At 34.5% G+C, this 22,859-nt stretch overlaps 2 protein-coding genes and 1 pseudogene across 2 annotated transcripts; 2 read left to right on the top strand and 1 right to left on the bottom strand.

The window, feature by feature from the left end:
* Positions 1 to 6,098: 6,098 nt before the first annotated feature.
* LOC110626922 (solute carrier family 25 member 44) lies at positions 6,099 to 8,000 on the bottom strand. Its single transcript, XM_021773111.2, has one exon. The coding sequence runs from the start codon at positions 7,378 to 7,380 to the stop codon at positions 6,340 to 6,342; it is 1,041 nt and encodes a 346-aa protein (XP_021628803.1). The 5' UTR covers positions 7,381 to 8,000; the 3' UTR covers positions 6,099 to 6,339.
* Positions 8,001 to 10,141: 2,141 nt separating this feature from the next.
* On the top strand, positions 10,142 to 12,059 carry LOC110626891 (threonine synthase, chloroplastic). Its single transcript, XM_021773060.2, has one exon. The coding sequence runs from the start codon at positions 10,262 to 10,264 to the stop codon at positions 11,828 to 11,830; it is 1,569 nt and encodes a 522-aa protein (XP_021628752.1). The 5' UTR covers positions 10,142 to 10,261; the 3' UTR covers positions 11,831 to 12,059.
* A 1,773-nt stretch (positions 12,060 to 13,832) lies between these two features.
* On the top strand, positions 13,833 to 22,807 carry LOC110626892 (annotated as a pseudogene).
* Positions 22,808 to 22,859: the final 52 nt, after the last annotated feature.

Raw genomic sequence — 22,859 nt, forward strand, 5'->3', positions numbered from 1 at the left:
AAACCCGACTTAACCAATACCTGTTCAATGAAATCCCATTGTAACCTATCATATGCCTTCTATAAATCGATCTTCAAAGCCATAAATCCTTTGCACTCTGTTGTTTTATTCATACTATGAATAACCTCTTAGTAGATAACAATATTATTAATAATTTGTCGATCATGAACAAAACTACATTGTTCCTGACCAACCAACTTCGGCATAACATCCTTCAACATGTTAACCCTAGTCTTTGTTATAAGCTTATACAATATATTGCATAAACTTATGGGTCGAAACTGAGCAATAGAAGTCGGATGCTCCACCTTAGGAATGAGTATAATCAATGTTGAATTTAGCCCCATCTACAAAGAATTACCATGAAGGACCACACTATAAAATCATATACATCCTAACCCAACACACTCCAAGTACGCTGGAAAAAACCAGTGATATAGCCATCTTCACCAGCTACTTTATGCGAAGTCATCTTCACCAGCAACTTTATGTGGAGCCATCTGAAACAAAGCTTTGGCAATCTCTTCATTAGCAAATGGTTTCTCCAAATCGGCCCTCATATCCTCAAACACTCTTGAACAAGAAACACTATTCAATACAGAAAAGGAGGGTTCAGTCTCCGCAGAAAAGAGTCATTTATAATATTTGAGAACTAAGTCCTAGAGAAGAGCATCACCAGTAATCCAACGACCTTCTAGATCTTGTAGTGCCGTTATTGCCTTTTTCTTTCCCTTTACTTTGGCGGCTAAATGGTAATACTTAGTATTTCTCTCTCCAGAAATAATCCAATCTTGCTTAGAGCATTGGAACTAGAATAATTCTTCCTACTGTAGAATAACTTTAAGCTATTTTCTTAATACATCCTCAAGCCTTACTAAATTAGAGGCCCTACCCCTAGTAAAAAGAATACGTTGCATATTGCCAATATGTATAAGGAGTATGTTCTTTTGCTAAAAAATATTACTAAATTCCTCTTATTCCACTTTTTAAATCCTTTTTGCAAAAGATCAAGGTTCTGCCATAACCCATTAGACTGACCCCACAAACTCCGAACCGAACTCAAAAACCTGGGATGAGCAAACCATGCCGCTTGACAATTGAAAAGAATCACTTCTCACAAACATTTGCTTAGTCACTTCAAGCACTAAGGGATAATGATCCGAGTGAAATTTTGGAGGATGGATGATTCTAGCATCAGAAAGCCTCACCTTTCAATTAGAGGAACAAACCCCTCTATCTAATCGACCCATTTTATAGATGCTAGCTTCATTACCACGGCTCCAAGTAAAAGGAATGGCTTCAAATCCAACATCATTTAAAGCTGAATCAAAAAGCCAATTTTGAAAGTCCCTAGATCCAATAGCATTAAAAGACCGATAACCAGCTTGCTCTTCCTCCGAGATTACTGCATTGAAATCTCCTAAAACAACCCACTCCTCTCCAGCATTCAGATTAGTAATCTTTAAATCCTCCCATAAATAACTCCTTAGAGCATTATTGGGACTTCCATACACAAAATTTACAACTCAAGGAATTCCCTCGGAAAGAGTAACTTTACAAGTAACAAATTGTGAATGGGTTGCCAAAATATCCATGACAAAGCCATTATCATTCCAACAAATCCAAATATCACCACTAAAACTAAAAGCCTTAATCCTAATCCAATGATCAAATTCGAGCTTCTTACAAGTATTGTCAGCTTAGGACCCAAAAACACGAGTTTCCATTAAGGCTAATACATCAGGTTTATAACGCCTCCTATAATCTTTAAGTGCCCTTCGAAAATCAGATGATACAACACCTTGACAATTTCAAAATAAAATTATCATAAAATAATTAAAAAAGAAAAGGAAAAACCGATCATCAACTAGAAATCGACTTAGTTCCATAAAGAGGCGAACTAAGCAATATCAACTTCTCATAAGATCACTTGGAGGATCAACGCCTTCCCTACCATCACCATTTGTAGTGCCATTAAAAGCATCTATAAATGTTCGAGCCACAAGTAGAATAATATCGATATTATCTCCTCCTATTAAGTTATTATCTAGAGTAGTAGGATAGGAAATTGCTGGTTATAATGATCAACTAATCTTTGGTCAAGATTATCAAAATTAACAATGCCAACCCTCTCATTATTATGGGTCACAACCCATTTATTAACCCATCTGACCCCTTATGACCACTAACTATCACATGCTCATTTTTTGCCACAGCTTGTCTCAGTCCATTAGGCAAATTTCTTCATCCCTCCAAATTAACTGCAGTATTCGAAGAATAAGGAATATCCCTCATAGAAGTAGCACCCTTTGTTCTAGGAGTAAGATTTGTCTTACTCACCTTAATGTTATTCACCCTTACACCCTTTTCTTTAGGCCCACTTTTACTAGTAGCCAACCCAATTGTTGCAAGGGAAAAGTTATGCACATGATTGGCATTATTAATAATATCAACTGAATCTTCCTCATGCAAATCATTTAAGGAATGAAACTTATTCCTTCCTGTCTCTAAATTAGCATTATCCCAATTTTCTTGCTGATTAGAATAATCTTTCCAATTCGGTTGCCTTCCTTATCATGCGGGTTTCTTTTTTTCTCCTTGCGAGCAATCATCCACCCTCCATAATCCTCCAATATTTCTCGATTGATATCCTCAAATCTCGAAGCACTTTCCTTCTCAATCCCTGCCTCCTCTGCACACCGACCCACCCCAACTTCCCGAGTATTATCATTGGCATAATTTCTCACTGGACGGTGATCGAAAACATGACCAAATTTTTCACATTTAAAACAAATCATGTGAAGCCCCTCATACTCAATCCGTCTAACTCTCTTCTGTCTAACTCTCTTCTGCAGCTTAAATTTTGAAAGGAATGGCTTATAAAGATCAACTTCCACACACATTCTTGCAAAATGGCCCCTAGTAACAAGACTAGTCTTAATATCAACTTTAAAAGGTTTACCCACTTTAGCTCCAATCTTCATAAGAAAACTATTATCATAATACTCTATTGGTAAATAAGGGAGACAAATCCACACCATAAAAGTATCAATGGTGGCTTCAAAGGGGTCAAAATCAGGTACTATCCGTGGACCATAAGGTAATGATCCGCAATAATCCATGGACCCTCCTCAAGAGCATGACTATAATTGTATGCAATATTAAACTTAACAAGATAATAATCATTCTCAATCGAAATGACTTCAATAGGAGACATAGGTTTCCACATTTCCTTAATTCTCTTCTCTAAATAGGTATACCCTATCGTTCTACCCATTAGTTTAATAATTAGGACACGATTTCAAGACTTGTGGAGCCGCCTTCTTATGCACCTCCATATTATTAGGGACCATCGACTCCTTCCCCACACTACCATGGATTAACATGTCTCGAAACGATGGTAGCACACTAAAATCCCTAGTTTGACCTTCTCCATATCCTCTGTAGCAGCATTCAATGAGATAACACCATAATGCTCTTTTCATTTCTTTCTAGTGCTCCGGTAAACGCAATCATATTCTGCTCTTTTCATCTCTTTATAGTGTCCGATAAACGCGATCATCTTCTTCCATGGAAAGAAGTTGACCATTAGGGTTTTTGCTGGATAGCGCAAACTTTATCTTAATTTTTTAATTAAATTATCTATTATATAAATATAATAAAAGTATTTAATTAGTTATTAAACTTGTTATGGTATGAAGTTAAATTTATATCAAATACATTCCTTTGAAAGCAAAAGCTAACTTGTCTTTATATAAGCTAACAAGTGGACTAATAAGGCATTAAATAATGAAGATTTCAGATTCTGCAGATTCAACTATATTTGGGCCCACATCAAAGGCTTAAAAAAATTAAAAATTAAAAAAAAAATAGTATTATTAATTTATCACCAAATAGTATTTATCCAAAAGGCAACCTCACCGACTCCTTTTGAAAATCGCAAGTAATTGAAAATTATAGTGGAACCTCCCAACTACCTTTTTTATTTTTTATTTTTAAAAAAATCTTATGATTGGCCACTAACTGCACCGCTTAAGGATGCTTACAACTTAATAAAAAATAATAATAAATCGATATTCAATTTCTGAGATTTCATATTTAGCTTTTCAAAATTTTTCATTTAAATTAATTCATAAATTTTAATTTATGCTCAATTTATTTAAAAATAAAATTTTTATACTAAACTTCTTGATTTCGTCCAAAAAAATTAAGAAAATTAAGAAGTTTCAATTTTTTTTAATTTAGAGAAAAAATTAAATAGCTCAAAATTTTTATTTTTATTAATTTTAAATTGAAATTGAGTACTATAAACAACACTGATTTTTACACAATAACTTCAAGTAAATTTATTGTGAATTAATTAATTTTAAATTTTATAAAAAATTTGAATTGAATTTAAAAAATAAAGAAAATAATTTAATTTTTATTTATAATATTTATTAAAAATTCACGATAACTTTTCAAGGAGATAATTTCAAAATAAATAAACTTTTAAAAATGTAATAAAGGGCTGCGGATCTTATTATAAAATTTGAAACTCAAATTATATCATTTAGGTAATTTTATATTTTAATTATTTTAAAATATTTTTATAAATTTTCATATTAATTTTTTTTACTATTATAAATAGTCTTCTCCTTTCAACTTTTTAAAAAAAAATTTATATTTTAAGAATTCTATAAGAAATTTCTAATTCTAACATTTTAAATTTTATTTTAATCAAATAATATTAATTAAAATTTTTGACGAAATATCAATCATGTTGTTTCAGTACTTTCAATTTTTCTGAATTTTATCTTAATTAGATAATATTGATTAAAATATCTGATATATCAATTGTTAGGTTTCAAAATTAATATACAAATTCAATATTTAGACTCTACAGACTCTATATTATCAATTTCTTTTAAGGACTTGTATATATGTCTTTGTCAATTATTTATTATTTTATTTATGTAGTTTAATTATGGATAACAAATATTAAGAATAGACAATACAATAAAATATGTTTTTAATGTGATTGTCACATGCAAACTAATAAAGTAACCATGATTAATGTAGGTTTAGTCCAAATGAGAATCAAATGATTAAAACTTGAAAATTTTAACACTCACAAAATTCTCAATTTCATGCCAGTGAAGGATGATACTTGTATGAAATGAGGAAAAGGCAGCTTCTATTAATTGAAAACGAACTCCAGATTTTACAATCCTAAAGATAATTTCAGTATTAACTTTATTAAGAGCAAAACGAGAACCATTCTGTTTGAGCTTGGAAGATTTAAGACATGAAGCAAGTGGTGGACCAAAACATCAGATATTACAATCTTAAACGACCTCACAAGTCCAAATTCCCACCAGAAAACACCAAACTAGGATCACCTCAAAGATGGCCGCTCACTAACAAGAGATCCTTTAATGTGTGGCTCAGATTAATTTCAGAAACAAAATCATGGTGTCTAGATTGCCTTAAATTCTCCGACTACTGAATTCCCCAGGTTCATTTGGTCCCAAGTCAATAATGTCAACATGTGATTACCGTACAACAATATTATGACTAGACTAGATCCTCAAAAAAATAAAAAATTCAAAATCTAATTGCTACATAAAGGATCCCTTTGACTATACATACCGCATTTAAAATTCTAACAATTACAGTAAATAAAATAAATCTCAATATTCCCAAATTGGTATACATATGCCGTACCATCATTCTAAAGGAGACTACGTTAGAAATACATTTTTCGTGGGCTACGGTTATGTCCCAGCACAAAAGTAGATTGGCAGCATATATAACCAAATGCCTAATCACATAATATGATATTCAGGATTTTTAATCAGTTTCAGATTCTTAGGTGAATGCAAACATTGAAAAAAATGTGCTGATGGGACCACCAATTAACATTTGAGGCTGCAATTCCTAGATCAATCCAAAGATTAAGTAGCCCCACCATTAACTAAAGTTATCCAAAACAAAACGCAACAAAATTCGAAAAGGTCAAGTTTTCTTAGCCTCCACTGATGAGCAAAACAAAAAACTTCTGATTTGTGCTAAAGCTTAAGCATTTAAGGTTCATCAACCCAAAACCAAAAAAAAAATCCAGAAAATTTGATATTCTACCATTACTAAGAAGCAAAGAAAGATCAAAATTTTATGTGTAGTGAAAACCTGCGTGCTCATACATTGGTCATCACAGGCAGGCAGGGTAACAAACAAAGCAAAAAAGAGAGGAACGTGGCAAGTTGAGAGCAAGTGCACAGCATTTAGACAGAGATACAAGGGGAAAAAAACCTCCATTTCTTTTTTCTCATTATTTGTTTTGTTTTATGTTTCTTTTTGTCATTGCAGGACCTCTTGGTTCTTTGCTGAGAGCCGTTTCAGAAACTCATAGGTAGTGATCATTGTTGTTGCAGACATAGACATTGAAGCCCAGCGAGGCCCCAATCCTCTGTAACAAGCCGTCCAACCACCTTCCCTGACTAGATTCCTAACAGTCTGCCCAATAGTCGGTCCACGCTTCCCATTCTCTTCCCCATCCAAAACTTGCAGTCTGGTCTTGATGGTATCAAGTGGCATTGTAATTAAAGCTGAAACGCCACCTGCCATGGCTGCACTGACTCCCTGAACTGCCATTACAGTTTTAGAATCTGGTCTCAAGGCAATGATCCCATTCTCATTCCCATCTTCATCTTTCTTGCAAAGGTAACAACTCATACCACCCCAAACCATCCTCTGAGCCACAGAGTACGAAGCCCACCAAACAGCGTTTGATGGGGCGTACGTCAAAATCGATATCCCAAATCCTCTGTACAATCCCCTCGGTCCATCTGTGCGGATAATTTTCCTAAAAGCATCAATCCCATTTGCATATTTACAAGTTGACGCATCAGGAACTGAATTCAAACGACCTCCCTGAACCATAAGCCTTTGGCTCACAACATCAACTGGGGTCCAAACAAGTTGAGCTGCCATGGCTGCACTCAACCCAGCAGCAGCATTGGCAATTGCTCCTGCAGTCGCCTCTGGAAACCCTAATCGAATAGTGGCAGTCCCCACGTTACTCTTGGTAACCTCAAGCGCCGTCATGTACAGTGCTCTAGCTGGGATTGTACCCATCAAGGAAGTCCCAAATCCTCGATACAAAGCCCTAAAACCCTCATGCCTGACGATCCCAAAAGCTGTCTTCACGGACGAAACCTGAGATTGGGCAACTTGTTGCCTGGTTTTTAGCACAACCACAGGATAAAGAGTAGCCGATACACCTGAAAAGAGCGCAGCACCAAGGAAGAAGAATTTCGATTTATCAAGCATTTCCCAATCAATATCTGCAGGAATATGAATTTCTTGATCTGATTCATCCTCAGCCGTGCTCAAAGTCATCTTCCCCACTTTCCCAATATTCACAAAAATAAAAAGAAAATTCCCTCGTTCTAATCTGTACAAAAATTCGAAAAACAAACTATGCAAAAACAAAAAGCTTCCACCATATGATACAAACTACAAATATTTCTAACATACAAAACGGAGTGTATCGAATTGATTAGGGAAACATGCTTTCATTTTTCCTCCTGTGGAACCAAAGTTTGGATCGAAGGCGAAACAAAACGAATGGATCTAACATTGATAATGATTCTCGATTGGCCTTACCGGAGATTGAATCATCGCCGCCCGTCGGCGATTAGAAACCCTCAGCCGGAAGTTTGGATCTCTGCATGAACCTACAAAGGGAGTGTCGAACACATATTTACATGAAACGAAATAGAGAAAAAGAGAGAGAATGCGAGAGTTGTGGGCAACCGGAGAATAGAGAGGCTGTTTCTTGGGTAAATGATGGAGAGTCGTGAGTCGACGAGAGGATAAAGGCCGCACAGAGACGCAGAGACAGATAGAGTGAAAGTGACGGACACGTGGCGGTCATGGGTTAGGACTATTTGGTTAGGTCATGCTTCCTTTGTCTGGGTCTGCCTCGTTGCGGGAGAAATCGACAAGTTCTCTGTTCGTGTTTTCATACATAAAAATCTGAGATCGTAACTCATGACCCTATGTTCCTTGAGCCCACGTATAGATATTCAGCGTAGGGTGATGATCAAGTAACTTCCTAGGATATTATGGACATGGCAACACGCTAACATCTCTTAATTGCTGTCCAGCCAGCACGTGATCTGACGTGTGATCCCTATCCAAAAGAATGAGCTGAGGCTGTAGTTCATGTATTAGACCGCACATGCTCCCTCTCTGCGGAGCCAATCACAATCCATTTCCATCCAATAACAACTTTTGATTCTCCAAATTAAAAGGAGATATTTAATTTCAAATTAACGAAAATCCTAATTTCGTTATCTGGCAACGTGGCAAGAACCTGAGTGATCACGGTGTGCGTTACTGCTGAAATCCGTGGTATTATGCACAGCTGATTGAGACTCTCGTGTTACTGAGCGTATCAATAGTTAGGACTGTCTACCGCCAAGCGCTGCCGTTTGTGTATCCGTAGTCAGCACTGTCTACCGCCAAGCGCTGCCGTTTGTGTATCCACAGTTAGCACTGTCTACCGCCAAGCGCTGCCGTTTGTTATTTATATTTCATTTTTATATTATTTAATTTTGATTAAATTGAATTTTCAAAATTTTATAAACTATTTTTATACCATTTAATTAAAATTTATTAATTTATATTTAACATTTTTTTTTGTTTTCCGATAATAATTTTTTTCATAATTTATTTACTTGAATAATAAATATGAGAGTAAACATTTTATCAGTTTGATTTAAAATCGAATCGAATTAAATAAATTAAAAATTAAAATTTTAATATTTATAAAAATCAAATTGAATTGATTTTAGTCAGAAATTGAATCGAATTAAATTGGTTTGATTCATTTCAATTTAATTCAATTTAATCAGTTTAAATTTTTAATAAATTTTTTATTTTTTTATATTTTATTTTTAATATTTTAAAATTTAATTAAAATATAATATAATTTTTCTGTATTATTAAAAATAATATATTATTATTATTAATTAATTTGGTTTAATTTTTTTGATTTTTTTTAATTAAAATCGAATCGAACTAAAATAATCGAAAATTTTAAAATTAAAAATTAAATCGAATCAAAATGAATAAAAAAATGAACTAAATTTTTATATTAATTTAATTTGATCAATTTTTTCGATCAACTGTATGTATATAATAATAATGTCCAAATATATATTTTAATATTTTTATTATTAAATGTTTTCATTTTAATTATAATTTAATAAACACTTAAATTTTAAAATATATTTAAACATTTAATTTGTTGAAAAAATATTTTAAATACTTAAATATTTTTAAAAATTATTTTTAAATAAAATTTAAAAATTATAGATTTAAAACTTTATTTTTAAATATAATTTTAAAACTATAAATTTAATTGTAAATTTAAAAAATTACTTTTAAATATAATTTAAATATTCATTAAATCGATTATTGAAATATAAATATGTAAATATATATTTAACTATATAATAATTATATTGCAGTCATAATATTAATGTGTCCTGTAATAAATTTCTAAAACAGCCCTTTTTCTCTTATATATTTTTTAATAAAAATGTAAAGTGAAAATGAATTTTTCAAAATATTTTTTAGATTCTATTTGTTTGCGGATATAATTTATATTATAAAACATTTTATATGAAATATTATTAAACATATACTTTATTTTTATTATTTAATTTTAATTTAAAAAATAAAATATATTAATAAAATTTTTAGAAAGCAAAAGACATTTTTATTTCCTCAAACTTTAAAAAAAAATTAAATACCTTTTATTTTATATTATATCTCATTCTTTGATTTTTTTTATCATATAAAAATTATTTATTTTTATACATAATTAATATTGTTTAAAAAAAAAAAACAAAACTATTAATAAAATTTCAGAAAGCATTTTCGGTCGGCTCTTGGGTCGACTGCCTAGAACATCAAGATAAGGAAGAAACCAACCGGGCCTTGTCAATGCATCCCTTACTGTACCATATAAAAAAAAAATAAAGAAAAGAAGAAATCTTTGCCTGGTTTGGCTTGATCCGTTTACTCAGTCTACGTGTCACATCCTCAACTCAGTAGCATTAAAACTGTAAAAAATCGTTGCTCGTCTTACCATCTTAAACCCTCTCCTCATTTACGAGAACTCTCAAAACCTTCCAAGTATCAGATCTTTGGTCAATCACGCTGCTTCTCCACTCTTGGCTTCTCTGGTCTCACCAACTCAACCTCTCCAATGGCCGCCTCTTCTTTTCTCCAATATCCTCATTTCACCTCTAAACCCAGATCATCTAGCCATGTTAAACCTACTCCTCATTTCCTCCTCATCAAAGCTTCATCCTCTGATAATCCCTCTAACGCTACAGCTTCTTCTCCAACCCCCGCCACCTACAAAGGTTGCAACATCCGCGAAGAGGCCCGCCGCCACAGCCTAACCCACCCACAACCCGACAACAACTTCTCTGCCAAATACGTTCCCTTCAATGCCGGACCCACTTGCTCTGAATCCTACTCCCTCGATGAGATCGTCTACCGTTCCCAGTCCGGTGGTCTTCTCGACGTCCAGCATGATATGTCTGCTCTGAAAGCATTCCCTGGTTCTTACTGGCGTTCCCTTTTCGACTCCCGGGTTGGAAAGACCACCTGGCCTTACGGATCCGGAGTTTGGTCTAAGAAAGAGTGGGTTTTGCCTGAGATTTCTAGTGATGATATTGTTAGCGCATTTGAAGGGAACTCGAATCTGTTCTGGGCAGAGAGATTTGGGAAGCAGTTTTTGAACATGAACGAATTGTGGGTCAAGCATTGTGGGATCAGCCATACTGGGAGCTTTAAAGATTTGGGTATGACAGTATTGGTCAGCCAAGTGAATCGGCTGCGGAAAATGAACAAACCTGTAGTTGGAGTCGGTTGCGCTTCCACCGGTGATACCTCTGCCGCACTATCTGCTTATTGTGCTTCTGCGGGTATTCCTTCTATTGTTTTTCTACCAGCAAATAAGATTTCCATGGCCCAACTAGTGCAGCCTATTGCCAATGGCGCTTTTGTTTTGAGTATTGATACTGATTTTGATGGGTGCATGCAGTTAATAAGGGAGGTTACTGCTGAGTTGCCAATTTATTTAGCTAATTCATTGAATAGTTTGAGATTGGAGGGGCAGAAAACTGCTGCAATTGAGATTTTGCAGCAGTTTGATTGGGAAGTGCCTGACTGGGTTATTGTTCCAGGAGGTAATTTGGGGAATATATATGCTTTTTATAAAGGTTTTCATATGTGCAAAGAGTTGGGGCTTGTGGATAGAATCCCTAGGCTAGTTTGTGCACAAGCTGCAAATGCAAATCCCCTGTACCTGTATTATAAGTCAGGATGGAAGGATTTTAAACCTGTTAAAGCAAATAGCACATTTGCATCAGCTATTCAGATTGGTGACCCTGTTTCAATTGACAGAGCTGTTTATGCATTACAAAATTCAAATGGGATTGTTGAGGAGGCTACCGAGGAGGAGCTAATGGATGCAATGGCTCAAGCAGATTCTACCGGAATGTTCATATGTCCACATACAGGAGTGGCATTGACAGCATTGATTAAGCTCAGGGACAGTGGGGTTATAGGACCTACTGATCGGACAGTGGTGGTGAGTACTGCTCATGGGTTAAAATTTACTCAGAGTAAGATTGATTATCACTCTAGTGATATTAAAGACATGGCTTGTAGGTTTGCTAATCCACCTGTGAGTGTTAAGGCAGATTTTGGTTCAGTTATGGATGTTCTGAAGAAGTATTTGTTGAGTAAAGAACCCAAGTATTAGGTCGATCATTGTAACTTCTGCTCATGTAACTCTAGCTTATTGTTGTTTCTGTATGGCTGCAGGTGGTCTCATTTAAGGATCTTTGGTATTGGATGGTTGTAGAGAGGATTTCACACTCTCTTTTTTAGTAGTATTTAGAAGAGAGAAACCATATGGTCAAGTAGCCATCTTTGGACGAGGTCCTTATCATTTGGATTTAATAAAACTTTTGTTGAGCTTTCTTCTTGAAGTATTTATTTACTGTATCTCACATTTATCATTTGTTGTATTTGTATGCATGATATCATCATTGAATATTTATTGGTTAGAGGGAAAAAAAAAAGAGTGTTTGTTGTTTAGAAAAGGGCATGCATCAGGGACTCATTCTTAGAGCATAATTATTAGAAGTTGAATGTTAAAATGATTTCAAGTTGTTTCACCTATGAAGCTTGATATTAAAATAACTTGACCATTCTGTTCTCTAAATCTCATGCTTCTTTCCAATGTCTCCTGCTTGTAAGGAGGGTACATAGGCTGGATTGTACAAAAGGTGCTTATACCCTGGCTTGTAAAGGTTGCATTTTTGCGTTGATCGTGTTGATTGAGGAATATTGGTTAAAGACTGGCTGTTCTGAACATGGAGGCAGTGAAGTGTGGTAAATTGGTAATGCTCTGGCTGGATAGAATAAAGTGCTCTTGATTGGTCTGAGCTTTTAAGGTTATCTGTCAATTTGTTTAAGGCATATTTTTTTTAATTTGATCTAGGCAACATATTGGAGTTTATGTTACTGAGTATCTAATGCAATCTTGAGTTTTCTAGTTCCCTCAATCGCAACTGGCTTCATCATACAATACCGTCTTTGGAGAAGGAGCTTTCCTCTCTTCTCACAATTGCTCATAATCTGTGTCGAGCTTTCCCTGCATTTCTCGTCTTTATGATTGTTTCTCCACTTTCTTTGTCATTGATTTGCATTGCAAAACCTCTAAATCTATCATTCTATGACAATCTATCCATTTTAGACTCTTAGATGGAAAAATTATTATATACAATCAATCATTTATCATGGTAGATTTTACGTTTTTTCCTCATAATTAATAATCATACTTATATATAACGGTTATATGATAAACTGCTCCTTGGTCAGGGAGGCAGTAGAATTATAGAGGCTAAATTGTGAGGAAGATGAAGCCAAGAACCAGGTTTGGCATGAAAAACGAGATTGTTGTTCTCTTAACATTGGCCTCCCTCAAAATAGGAAAGATTATTTCATGGAACCGTTAGTATTTATAATGACTATAATACAACCTTTATAAATATAATAGTTATATTGTAAAATTTTTCTTAAATGAAGCCAATTATAAGATAAATAAAGAGTAATTATTATCTAAATTCAGTTTAGATATAATAATTATTAGGTTATTTTTTTCAAGAATGTCTTTTTTTAATAATAAATCATCTTTATTATTAATAATTCTTAATATATGTTTATATTTGTGTATATACATATATATTTATTTTATTATTGCAATTAATTAATATATGACTTTTGTTTTTTTTAATACTTGAGAAATAAAATTAATATACTTTTATATTTATTATTTTAAGTATAAAAATTTATATTTTTATCATTAATAATAATTCATTTATATATGTTAAATATAATTAATTTTTTAAAGTATATTAAATATAATTTAATAGACTTATTAATACTACTAATTAATTTTAGAATTTATAATTCGTATTGATATAATTTTTTATATCAGTACTATTTTGATATAAATAAAATAATTTTTATATTTTTATTTTATTTTAGAAATGTTTAACAAAAAAATTTAAATGATAATTTCATGAATTTTAATTAAAAAAAAAAAACCTATATTGCAAATCTCTACTATACAATCTTAAAAGTTACAGAGAAGTACTTTGAGGTAATAAAAGGAGTTTTTACAAAATATGTTTTTAATATTTTCTAAAAATTTATATACCATATTATTCATTTTACTGATAATTTTAACATTGAAACTTGCAAGTATCCTCACCACTTGCAGTGTATATTATAGCTAGGAAGCTAGTCCTTTCTGTTTTAAATTATTTTCTTGGCTATTTTGATTTCTTAATTGGTTGGCTAGTCGACATTGGATTTCGTTGTTTGATTCTGTTTTTCATTGATTGGAATGGTTGATTTTGATTTCTTTGGAAGAGGGAGATACAAATGGAGGGAGTCAGTGTCCAGAAACAGAAACGGAGGGAGGGAGGAAGGGAGCGAGAGTCCAAACAGAGATTGACCCCTTTTTTTTCTTGAAGATAAGAACCAACTGTTTGTCATTAGTCCAGTCCTCCAAGAAAGCAGCCCATCTTGAAAGCAACCTCCCAAACCACACTCATAAGTTTCCTGCAGGCCAATGACTTCAACGACACCGAAAATGATTGTCTTGATAGTAAAAGAGGGGGCACACATTAGAGGGAAAAAATGTCAGAAACAATTCATTTGCCATCTGGGCATCTTTTGCACCTAAAAACTACGATATGATAACGACAAGTTTCCTTAATAATTGAGATGTCTCAGCTATCCTTCACTGAGTTTTAATACAAGAGGAGAACAGGACATAGCATAGAGCAGAAACAGAACATGGAACAATTCACGGGCCAGACAAGATTACCAAAATTTGCCGTACCAAAATTTGCCGTCCCTCAGCGTTATAATCTTCACCTCAAACCAGACCTCACTCTCTGCAGTTTTTCTGGTACTATCATTATTAACCTTAGCATCAATGAACCCACTAAATTTATTGTGTTAATGCTCTGGAGCTCAATATCCATGAAGTCTTGTTCACCAACTCTCACAACCAAGTAATTATTATTTCCAGAGTCTTGATTATGGAATCTAATGATTTCATTTGGACTAAAATAAGGGCATGCTTTTTTGGCTTTTGATGTTGCGGAAATATTACCCAAGTGATACTCTTTTGGATTGCGATGATGAGATATTTGTGTTGGTCTTCCCTGAAATTCTTGGTGTTGGTGAAGGAGTGCTCCAGATCAAGTTTTCTGGGATGCTTAATGAGCACTTGAGGGGCTTCTATAAATGGTAGTCTTTTTCTCACAGGCTATGTTGGTTCTGGCAGTAATGATCACCATTCAACTTTTATTGGATTAACGTATAGATAAATGAATTTATCTACGAAGTGACTTTAACCAATTTTGGGTAAAATATTAGAATAGCTTTGACTAAAAGCTATCAAGAAAGAAAACAAATCAAAATTTGGACTTTAGAAGCCTGATCATTAAGAAGGAATTGCTCATCTGAGCTGAGATAAAACAATTATTTAGCCTCGGGACCTGATTCTGCAAGATTGCAAAGAAACTCACAGAAGTAAGATCTCAATTGTGATTCTTATCTTTATAACTTTCCTGCTAATAGCAGGCTCCTAGGACGTGCAATTTGGGAACTCCTTAAACACAGATACTTTGTTCTTTGTTGTATTTTGATTTCATTAGTTGATAATTGATTTTAACAGTACTTATATGGATGGAGAAGAGAAAAAGAATATGGCAGTTACTCAGTTTGAAGCAGTGGATGCAAGGAGGTGTTTTCCATGCTGGGATGAACCTGCTCTCAAGGTATTAATTAAACCAATAATTTCCTCTTATAACTTAAACACTGACCTTTTTTTGTCTCATGTATTATTAACACGTTATAGATCTTTCATTCATGGCACTCGTATGCACATGTGCTGGTGTAGAGATATGGAAAAGTAGCCTCATTAGTTAGAGCACAGCACAAGCATACAAAGGAAAGAAACTAAAGAAAACAACTTGATATTTCATTTCATTCTGATGCAAAGAGTAAGGAGCATGATGTTCTTCTTTTTTTTTTCTTTTCCAATACGTAGAAAATAATTTTGTGGAATCTTTCACTTCCATGCAAAAGATATGGTTTATGCTTTACCGTAATAAATTAGAAATCATTTTCCATCACCTGGGATGCAACTGCATTTTGATTTCTGTTTTTACATCCAATTGAATGTGAATTTACTATTTCTTGACAGGCAACCTTCAAATAACCATAGATGTGCCGCTAGAGTTGACAGCATTGTCCAGCATGCCAATCATTGATGAAAAGCATGATGGGAATGTCAAAACTGTTTATTTTGAGGAATCTCCTTTCATGTCAACTTATTTGGTGGCTGTTGTCATAGGTTTGTTTGATCATATTGAATATAAATCATCTAATGATATATAATGAGGCTTTTTTACTTTATGCCATTAAATCTTCTCTTCTTATATTCAAAAGTGCTGGGAATTTTATTGCTATAAATGTTTTCAATGGCTAATACAGGAGTTAAGGTTCGTGTATACTGTCCTGTGGGTAAGAGTGATAAAGGGAAATATGCTTTAAGCATCGCTATTAAGGCACTTGACCTATACACCGCGTAAGTAATTTGATTTCTGTTTCTTATCATGGGATAATTCTATGTCATTCTTTTTCTTCAGTGAACCGATCAATGCAAATTAGACTATCATCATTTGGTTATACCAAAAGGAAAATTATTAGAAGGAAATGAAATGAATGCTCCAGATTGAGTTCAGCATGCGTTCCTCCTCAAGGAAAAGTGAAATTAACACTAATTTTCCAATATCACCCTATGAAGAACAAAATAACTTCTAAAAAAAACTAGCATATGATCCCAGGGGAAAAAAAGTTCTTCTGTTTGGAGGTCCTGAACCATTTGAGTTCCTCCCTCCAGATATATCCCGTTCAACAGAAGAAAGAGTTACTTCAGATGCATGTCAGTGTTACTTCTAGAGTATCAAAGAACGCAACTAATTACTTGGCCTTTAAGGTGCTAATGCAGTATATAAAATATTTAGTTCTAGACAAGAGTATATGCTTTTTTAATTGATATGCTAACTTGTTTCTGGAGTTTCAGGTATTTCTCTACGCCTTGTCCACTTCCTAAACTGGATATGGTTGCTGTCCCTGAATTTGCTGGTGGAGCTATGGAGAACTATGGTCTAATAATATACCTTGTACTTCGTGATGATTTGCAGTCTACAGCAGCTAGAATGCAGAGAGTAGGTTATGTACTGAATGAAATTTTAGCTTCACTATTGATATTCTGAGATACAGAAAAAGGGTTTTACAGTATGAGTGTAAACTTAGATGGAGAGCAAGACGTTTCTCCCCTTTTATCCATTTTCCTTTTATCTGCTATTGACATCTAACGGTGATAGAGCATATTTTAGTCCATTTTATCATTATGTTCTTGATGTTTATTTACATCTTTTCTGCTTAATTTTATGGTTTTAATTATGTTTTGCAGATATTAGTTGTAAAGAGACAATCTGGAGAAAATGCTCTTAAAACTGCCAAAAAGTGCCAAATATGGAAAGTGCCAAAAAAGGAAAGTTTCCAAATAAGAAAAGTTTCCAAAAAAGGAAAGTTTCCAAATGAGGAAAGTGCAGAAGCAAAAGCAAACAAGGAAAGCTCAGTCAGAAGATTATTTGAAATTCAAATCGCAGATCTTTCTTTTCTTGTTCAAAGATGTGCACACACTGCAACAGTCATATCTTCCTATTTAGGCAGCAAGATCTCAAAGAGACGCTCTTCCTCTTCTGCGTTCAACATTCAAATTTCAAAAGAGGCTCCACCTAAAAAGGAATGTATGGACAGCATATCTTCCCTTGAAGATCAAAATTCGTGCATCCTTCCTATTCAGAAACAATCTGCACGCTTTCCTCTTCTGAGAGCCATCTGCGCGCCACCTTCATTTTCTGCAACAACTTGGGCAACAAGTTGAGCATGGGCAGCCTCTACACTAATTAGGAAGCAAGGTCAGCATCTAAACTTATTTAGGAAGCACAATCTGTGCCTCCTTCCCTTTCGGAGACCAAACCGCGCGCACCAACTTCCTTCCGCAAAGCATTCGCGCGCAGCCTTCCTTCTGAAGCCGAAAAACGTGATTCTTTCCTTTTCAGACACAACTTGGCTAGAAAATACCTCTTGGGCAGTAAGTATGACCTAGGGCAACACTTTTCAACTATAAAAAGCCACATAAGGAGCCTCTACAGGTCCCTTAAGCTCCCCTTGGGAGACACCTACGAAATTCACATCTCTTCTTCTACCTTTCTTCTTTTCTTTTATTTTTATTTTTGTTTCAGCCATGAGAGGCTGAAACCTTTTATTCTAGTTGAAGATTAGGTGATACTTTGGTTGTTTTATGGATTGGGAGACTTGATCAAACATTGTTTAACTTTTGGTTGTTTAATATTTATGCAATTTCATGCTTGATTTCAATATTGCTTTGTTGTTTAGATCTACGTTGATTCTTGATTGCAAAGTAATAATATGTTAGTTTGGATGATTTAAGTCCGTAATTGCTTAGATTATTCTTACATGAGAACACTTGGGATAAAACTCAAGGAAATTGTATGATCTAGCGTTATCTCCATACGTTTGGGTAGTTAGGATTGGATCTCTCTATTTCTTAATACAATTGACAATTGTTTTGATACCTAAGGCCCAAGGACGTTCCTTGGCAATTTGTTAATTAGTAATTAATTAGAGGACGTTCCCTAATTGGTTTAATAATAAGGAGAGATAATGGTGGTGAGAAGCGTCTTCCATCTCCATAACTAATCTATTGAATCAACTCAAAGGAAACTAAGTGTCAATGATCAATCCCAACAACTAAAGTGGATCCAATTCTTCAACTAGATCTTTCTTATTATTTATTTCTCTTTATTTTTATTATTTGCCTTATTTTTATTGCTTTCAGTTTTAGATTAATTAAATCAATCTCAAAACCCCCATTTTACTTACAGTTTAGTTGGTTTCAGTTTTATCTCGTTTTAGTTTATTTTGCTTTCCGTTTATTTCTCTTTCAGTTTTATCTCATTTCAGTTTATCTCGTTTCAGTTTTATCTCGTTTCAGTTTATCTCGTTTTCAGTTTTCTTCTTTTGCAGTTTATTTTTATTTCAGTTTATTTTATTGTTCTTGATAAGGAAAATAGGTAAGTCTTCAATTTCCTGTGGATTCGATCCTTTCACCACTATCTGCAGTTGTAAATTGTTGATAACCAGAAAGGTTATTTTTTACCGGCTTCGACAACCGCGAGTCAAACGGCCTCTCTGCTACAGTTTCACCTGTCTTTGTCACTTAGGTCCGTACGTATGGATGTGTCAGACCCCTCTCCACGCCAGGTGGCCATTTAATTCCCTCGACGCGCATGTGGACAGGGCTGCAAAGTGACTGGATCTGCTATTCTTCCTCACGTCAGATCACCGGTCTGGATTGCCTCCTGCTGACCTGGACTCGCGGTCGACCCGGCCTACCCCGTGTGTTTGGGTCAAGGCTTGAGATGTTGAATGGGTCAGCTAAAGGGATTTCATGGGCTTTGGGTCTATTTTCCTGGGCCCGACCTTACTCGGGTTAAATGAGACCCGGCAGTCATCAACTATTATTTGGTTTCAGAGCTTGGCTTTAGTGTAATTATAAAGTTACTCCATTTATGACTTTGGAGGTCGTGGGTTCAAGCCATAGAAATAAAACTATTATTTGGTTTCAGAGCTTGGCTTTAGTGTAATTATAAAGTTACTCCATTTATGACTTTGGAGGTCGTGGGTTCAAGCCATAGAAATAACCTCTCTACAGGAGAAGGCTGCATACGTTAACCTTCCTCAGAATCCCCCTAGTTTACAATGTTTCATGCACTAGGTCACCCTTTCTATTATTTAGCTTTCCATCATCTTTTACAATAAATGTGAGGAAGAATGTGTTTGCATTTAGGCTTTTACTGCTTCGTTTTTTCCAACTCAGAAAGTCCAAGCAATTTCTAGTGAAAAAAATTATTTTCTTGTCTTGTAGCTGACAATTGTGCTGCATGAAGTGGCCCATCAGTGGTTTGGAAATATGGTAACAATGGAATGGTGGACTCATTTATGGCTCAATGAGGGTTTTGCAACATGGGTAACTTTGAGTCATTTGAATATCTATACCCCGTTTTGGCGTTCATTGCATTGAATTCAATATTTGTACTCTTCAAGACCAAACTCAATTTTATTTTTCAGATTAGTTACATGGCAACAGATAGGTTGTTTCCTGAGTGGAAAATATGGACTCAATTTCTTCAAGCAACTTCCAGTGGCTTAGGTATGGATGCCTTAGAAGGATTGCATCCAATTGAGGTAAGGGATGGTCAATGGTTTTCTTTTACTCTGATATTTTGCTTGTAATCTTGGTATGAAATTGATGATGTAATTTAGCATGTGTTTATGTTTATAAACTACCTCCAATAATTGCCCATTGTATACACTCTGAACTTCTCAACTATATCATTTGAATATCTATGCATCTCTTTGGCTGTCTGTCTCTATCTCTTCCCTTCTTTGCATTTGCTTGAGCAGAATATTTCTGCTGTAGCCTCTTTACATAAGGTATTTAATTGGCGGCATTTTGTTTTATGTATAAATATAGCGTGTTAGTGTGTTATGAGTTATCCTGTTTACAAAAGATACTTTGCAGGTAGAGATACAGCATGCTCGTTCAATGGACGAAATCTTTGACGCTATCAGCTATATGAAGGGATCTGCTATTATCCGTATGTTGCAGGGCTATCTTGGGGATGACATGATCCAGGTGAAAAGTTCGAATTATGCATTACAGATTAAATGTTTTCTACAAGCAAGGGTAGAGTACAGGTTGTTCCAGGAAGCAATGGCAGAATGAACAGCACAATTAACTGCAGCTACTGAAGTTTAGTGATTTCATTCTTATTTATAATATAAAATTGTGCAATCTATAGCTTTAACATTTTGAAACCTCATTTTTAAACCAGAAATCCTTGAGTTCGTACATGAAAAAATATGGCTGGGGAAAAGCAAGAACAGAAGACTTATGGAGCCTTATTTCGGAGGAATCTGGTGTTCAAGTAAACTCCATGATGGACGGTTGGACAAAGCAAAAAGGATACCAGTCATCTCGGTGAAATCTGAAAATGGTCTTTTGGAATTTAAACAGGTCAATTTGGTTAATAAGCAAACATGTTGTTTTTTTCCTAGTTTTTCAGTCAATACTTCTTTGGGATCACAGCTTGCAACTTTTACCTCCATATTCGACATCTTTGCATTCATATGAGTAAATCAGATGCTATTTTGGTCTTGCAGTCACAATTCCTAACATCTGGTTTGCATGGTAAAGGAAGATGGATTGTTCCAATAACCATACCCCTTGGATCTTACAACAGAAGCAAGAATTTCCTCTTGCAGTCAAAAGTTGAAAGGTGGACACGTCTGATCTAGTTTCATTTTCTGATGGTAAAAGTAACATTAGCTTCTTTTTTCTTGTCCAGAAAGTTAGGCTGGGAGTCAAAGCCTGTAGAGAGCCATTTAAATGCATTATTAAGGGGTGAAATCTATATTGTGCTGGCTACTTTTGGACATGATAAAACACAAAATGAAGCGTTGCAGCGATTTCAGATACTGTTAAATGATAGAAACACTTCAGTTCTTTCAGTTTGCACAAGAAAGGTAAACATGACCTGAAGTTTCGGATAACTTTTTTGTTCTTCTGTTTCCCTTTTCAAATATGACAATCAAAATTGTAATTCTCCTGCAGGCTGCAGTAATGCTAGCTCCACAAATAAGAGTGGCTTCGAGTACTTGTTGAAGATTTATCAGAAGCTGATACAGTGCAAGAGAAGGAACGGATTTTGAGTAATATCTAACATCATTAAAGCTAAAATACAGTGCTTATTTATAGGAAAAATATTAGAAACCATTTATGTTAGTTGTTTAACCTGCGACAGGTTGTATAGCATCTTGTCCAGACCCAGAGATAGTGCTCGAGGCTTTAAACTTTATGGTCTCTGATGAGGCATCCAACCTTCCCGACCAAAGTTTGGTAAACAAGCTTACTCCACTTGACAATTACATGGTTACATAGTTTCTCTCATTGTCATTCAGGTTCTAGATCAGGACATTATCTATGGACTTCCTGGCATAAGTTTGGAGGGCCATGAAACAGCTTGGAGATGGTTGAAGGTACTGAGAAAATAGGGGGAAATCAAGAAAGATGATTACAAAGCTTATTACTTATGATATAAGTTTCATCACTAATGCAGGAGAACTGGGACAAAATCTTGAGGAAATATGGTGCTGCATTACTAATCACACATTTCATTAGAGATATTATCTCACCAGTAAGTAATTATTCTTACATATGATGTGTGCCTACTACCTAGAACATCTTTAAGACCAGTTTTTGATAGCTACAGATATGCTTAGAAACCGGACCATATGCGTGTTTCTTAAAGAAGCATTCTCTGCATATTCAAAAGTATATCTGCTTCTGATCTGCATATTCATACCCAGTCAGCAAGTTGTGTATACGCTAAAATATAAACAAGGAGGATAAGAATTCAAGAAAATTGAATAATATTTTGCTTCTCAAGGGAATCTTTCTCCCACATATTCACCACATTGACAAGTTGGGGCTATATATCCAAGCTTTTCTTTGGAGAAATTCCAATCCCTAAGAAATGAAAAAGTGCATCTTCAGTATATATGGCTCCCCATCTAAGCTAATTATGGTTAAAGAGAACAAGTCATTTCTTGAAGGTGACACTCCAGTGAAAAAGAAGTTTGGTTGATTTGGTCTAAATTTTTCCATGGCTAGTTAACTTGTTAACCTGTCATTTTATTGTCAAGTTACTGATATTCTTAACTTGATCTGGCAGTTCTGCAGCAATGAAAAAGCTGATGAAGTGGAACAATTTTTCGTCAGCCGTGCAAATCCTTCCATTGCTACGAACTTGAAGCAAAGCATAGAGAAACTAAGAATGAAGGCAAGGTGGATTTCAAGCACAAAGCAAGAAGATTCCCTTCAGGAACTAGTCAAATAACTGGCCTGTAAAGCAGTCTCCTACAATATTGAATGAAAATATTTTACTAAGCAAATCTAAATTTTATAATATTTATTCATTTTAAATATGTTCAACACATGAAAAGGTAATTTTAATGTAAAATCCAAATATATGACGTAAAATCCA

Source organism: Manihot esculenta, chromosome 11 (genome assembly GCF_001659605.2).
Source record: "Manihot esculenta cultivar AM560-2 chromosome 11, M.esculenta_v8, whole genome shotgun sequence".
Taxonomy (NCBI): domain Eukaryota; kingdom Viridiplantae; phylum Streptophyta; class Magnoliopsida; order Malpighiales; family Euphorbiaceae; genus Manihot; species Manihot esculenta.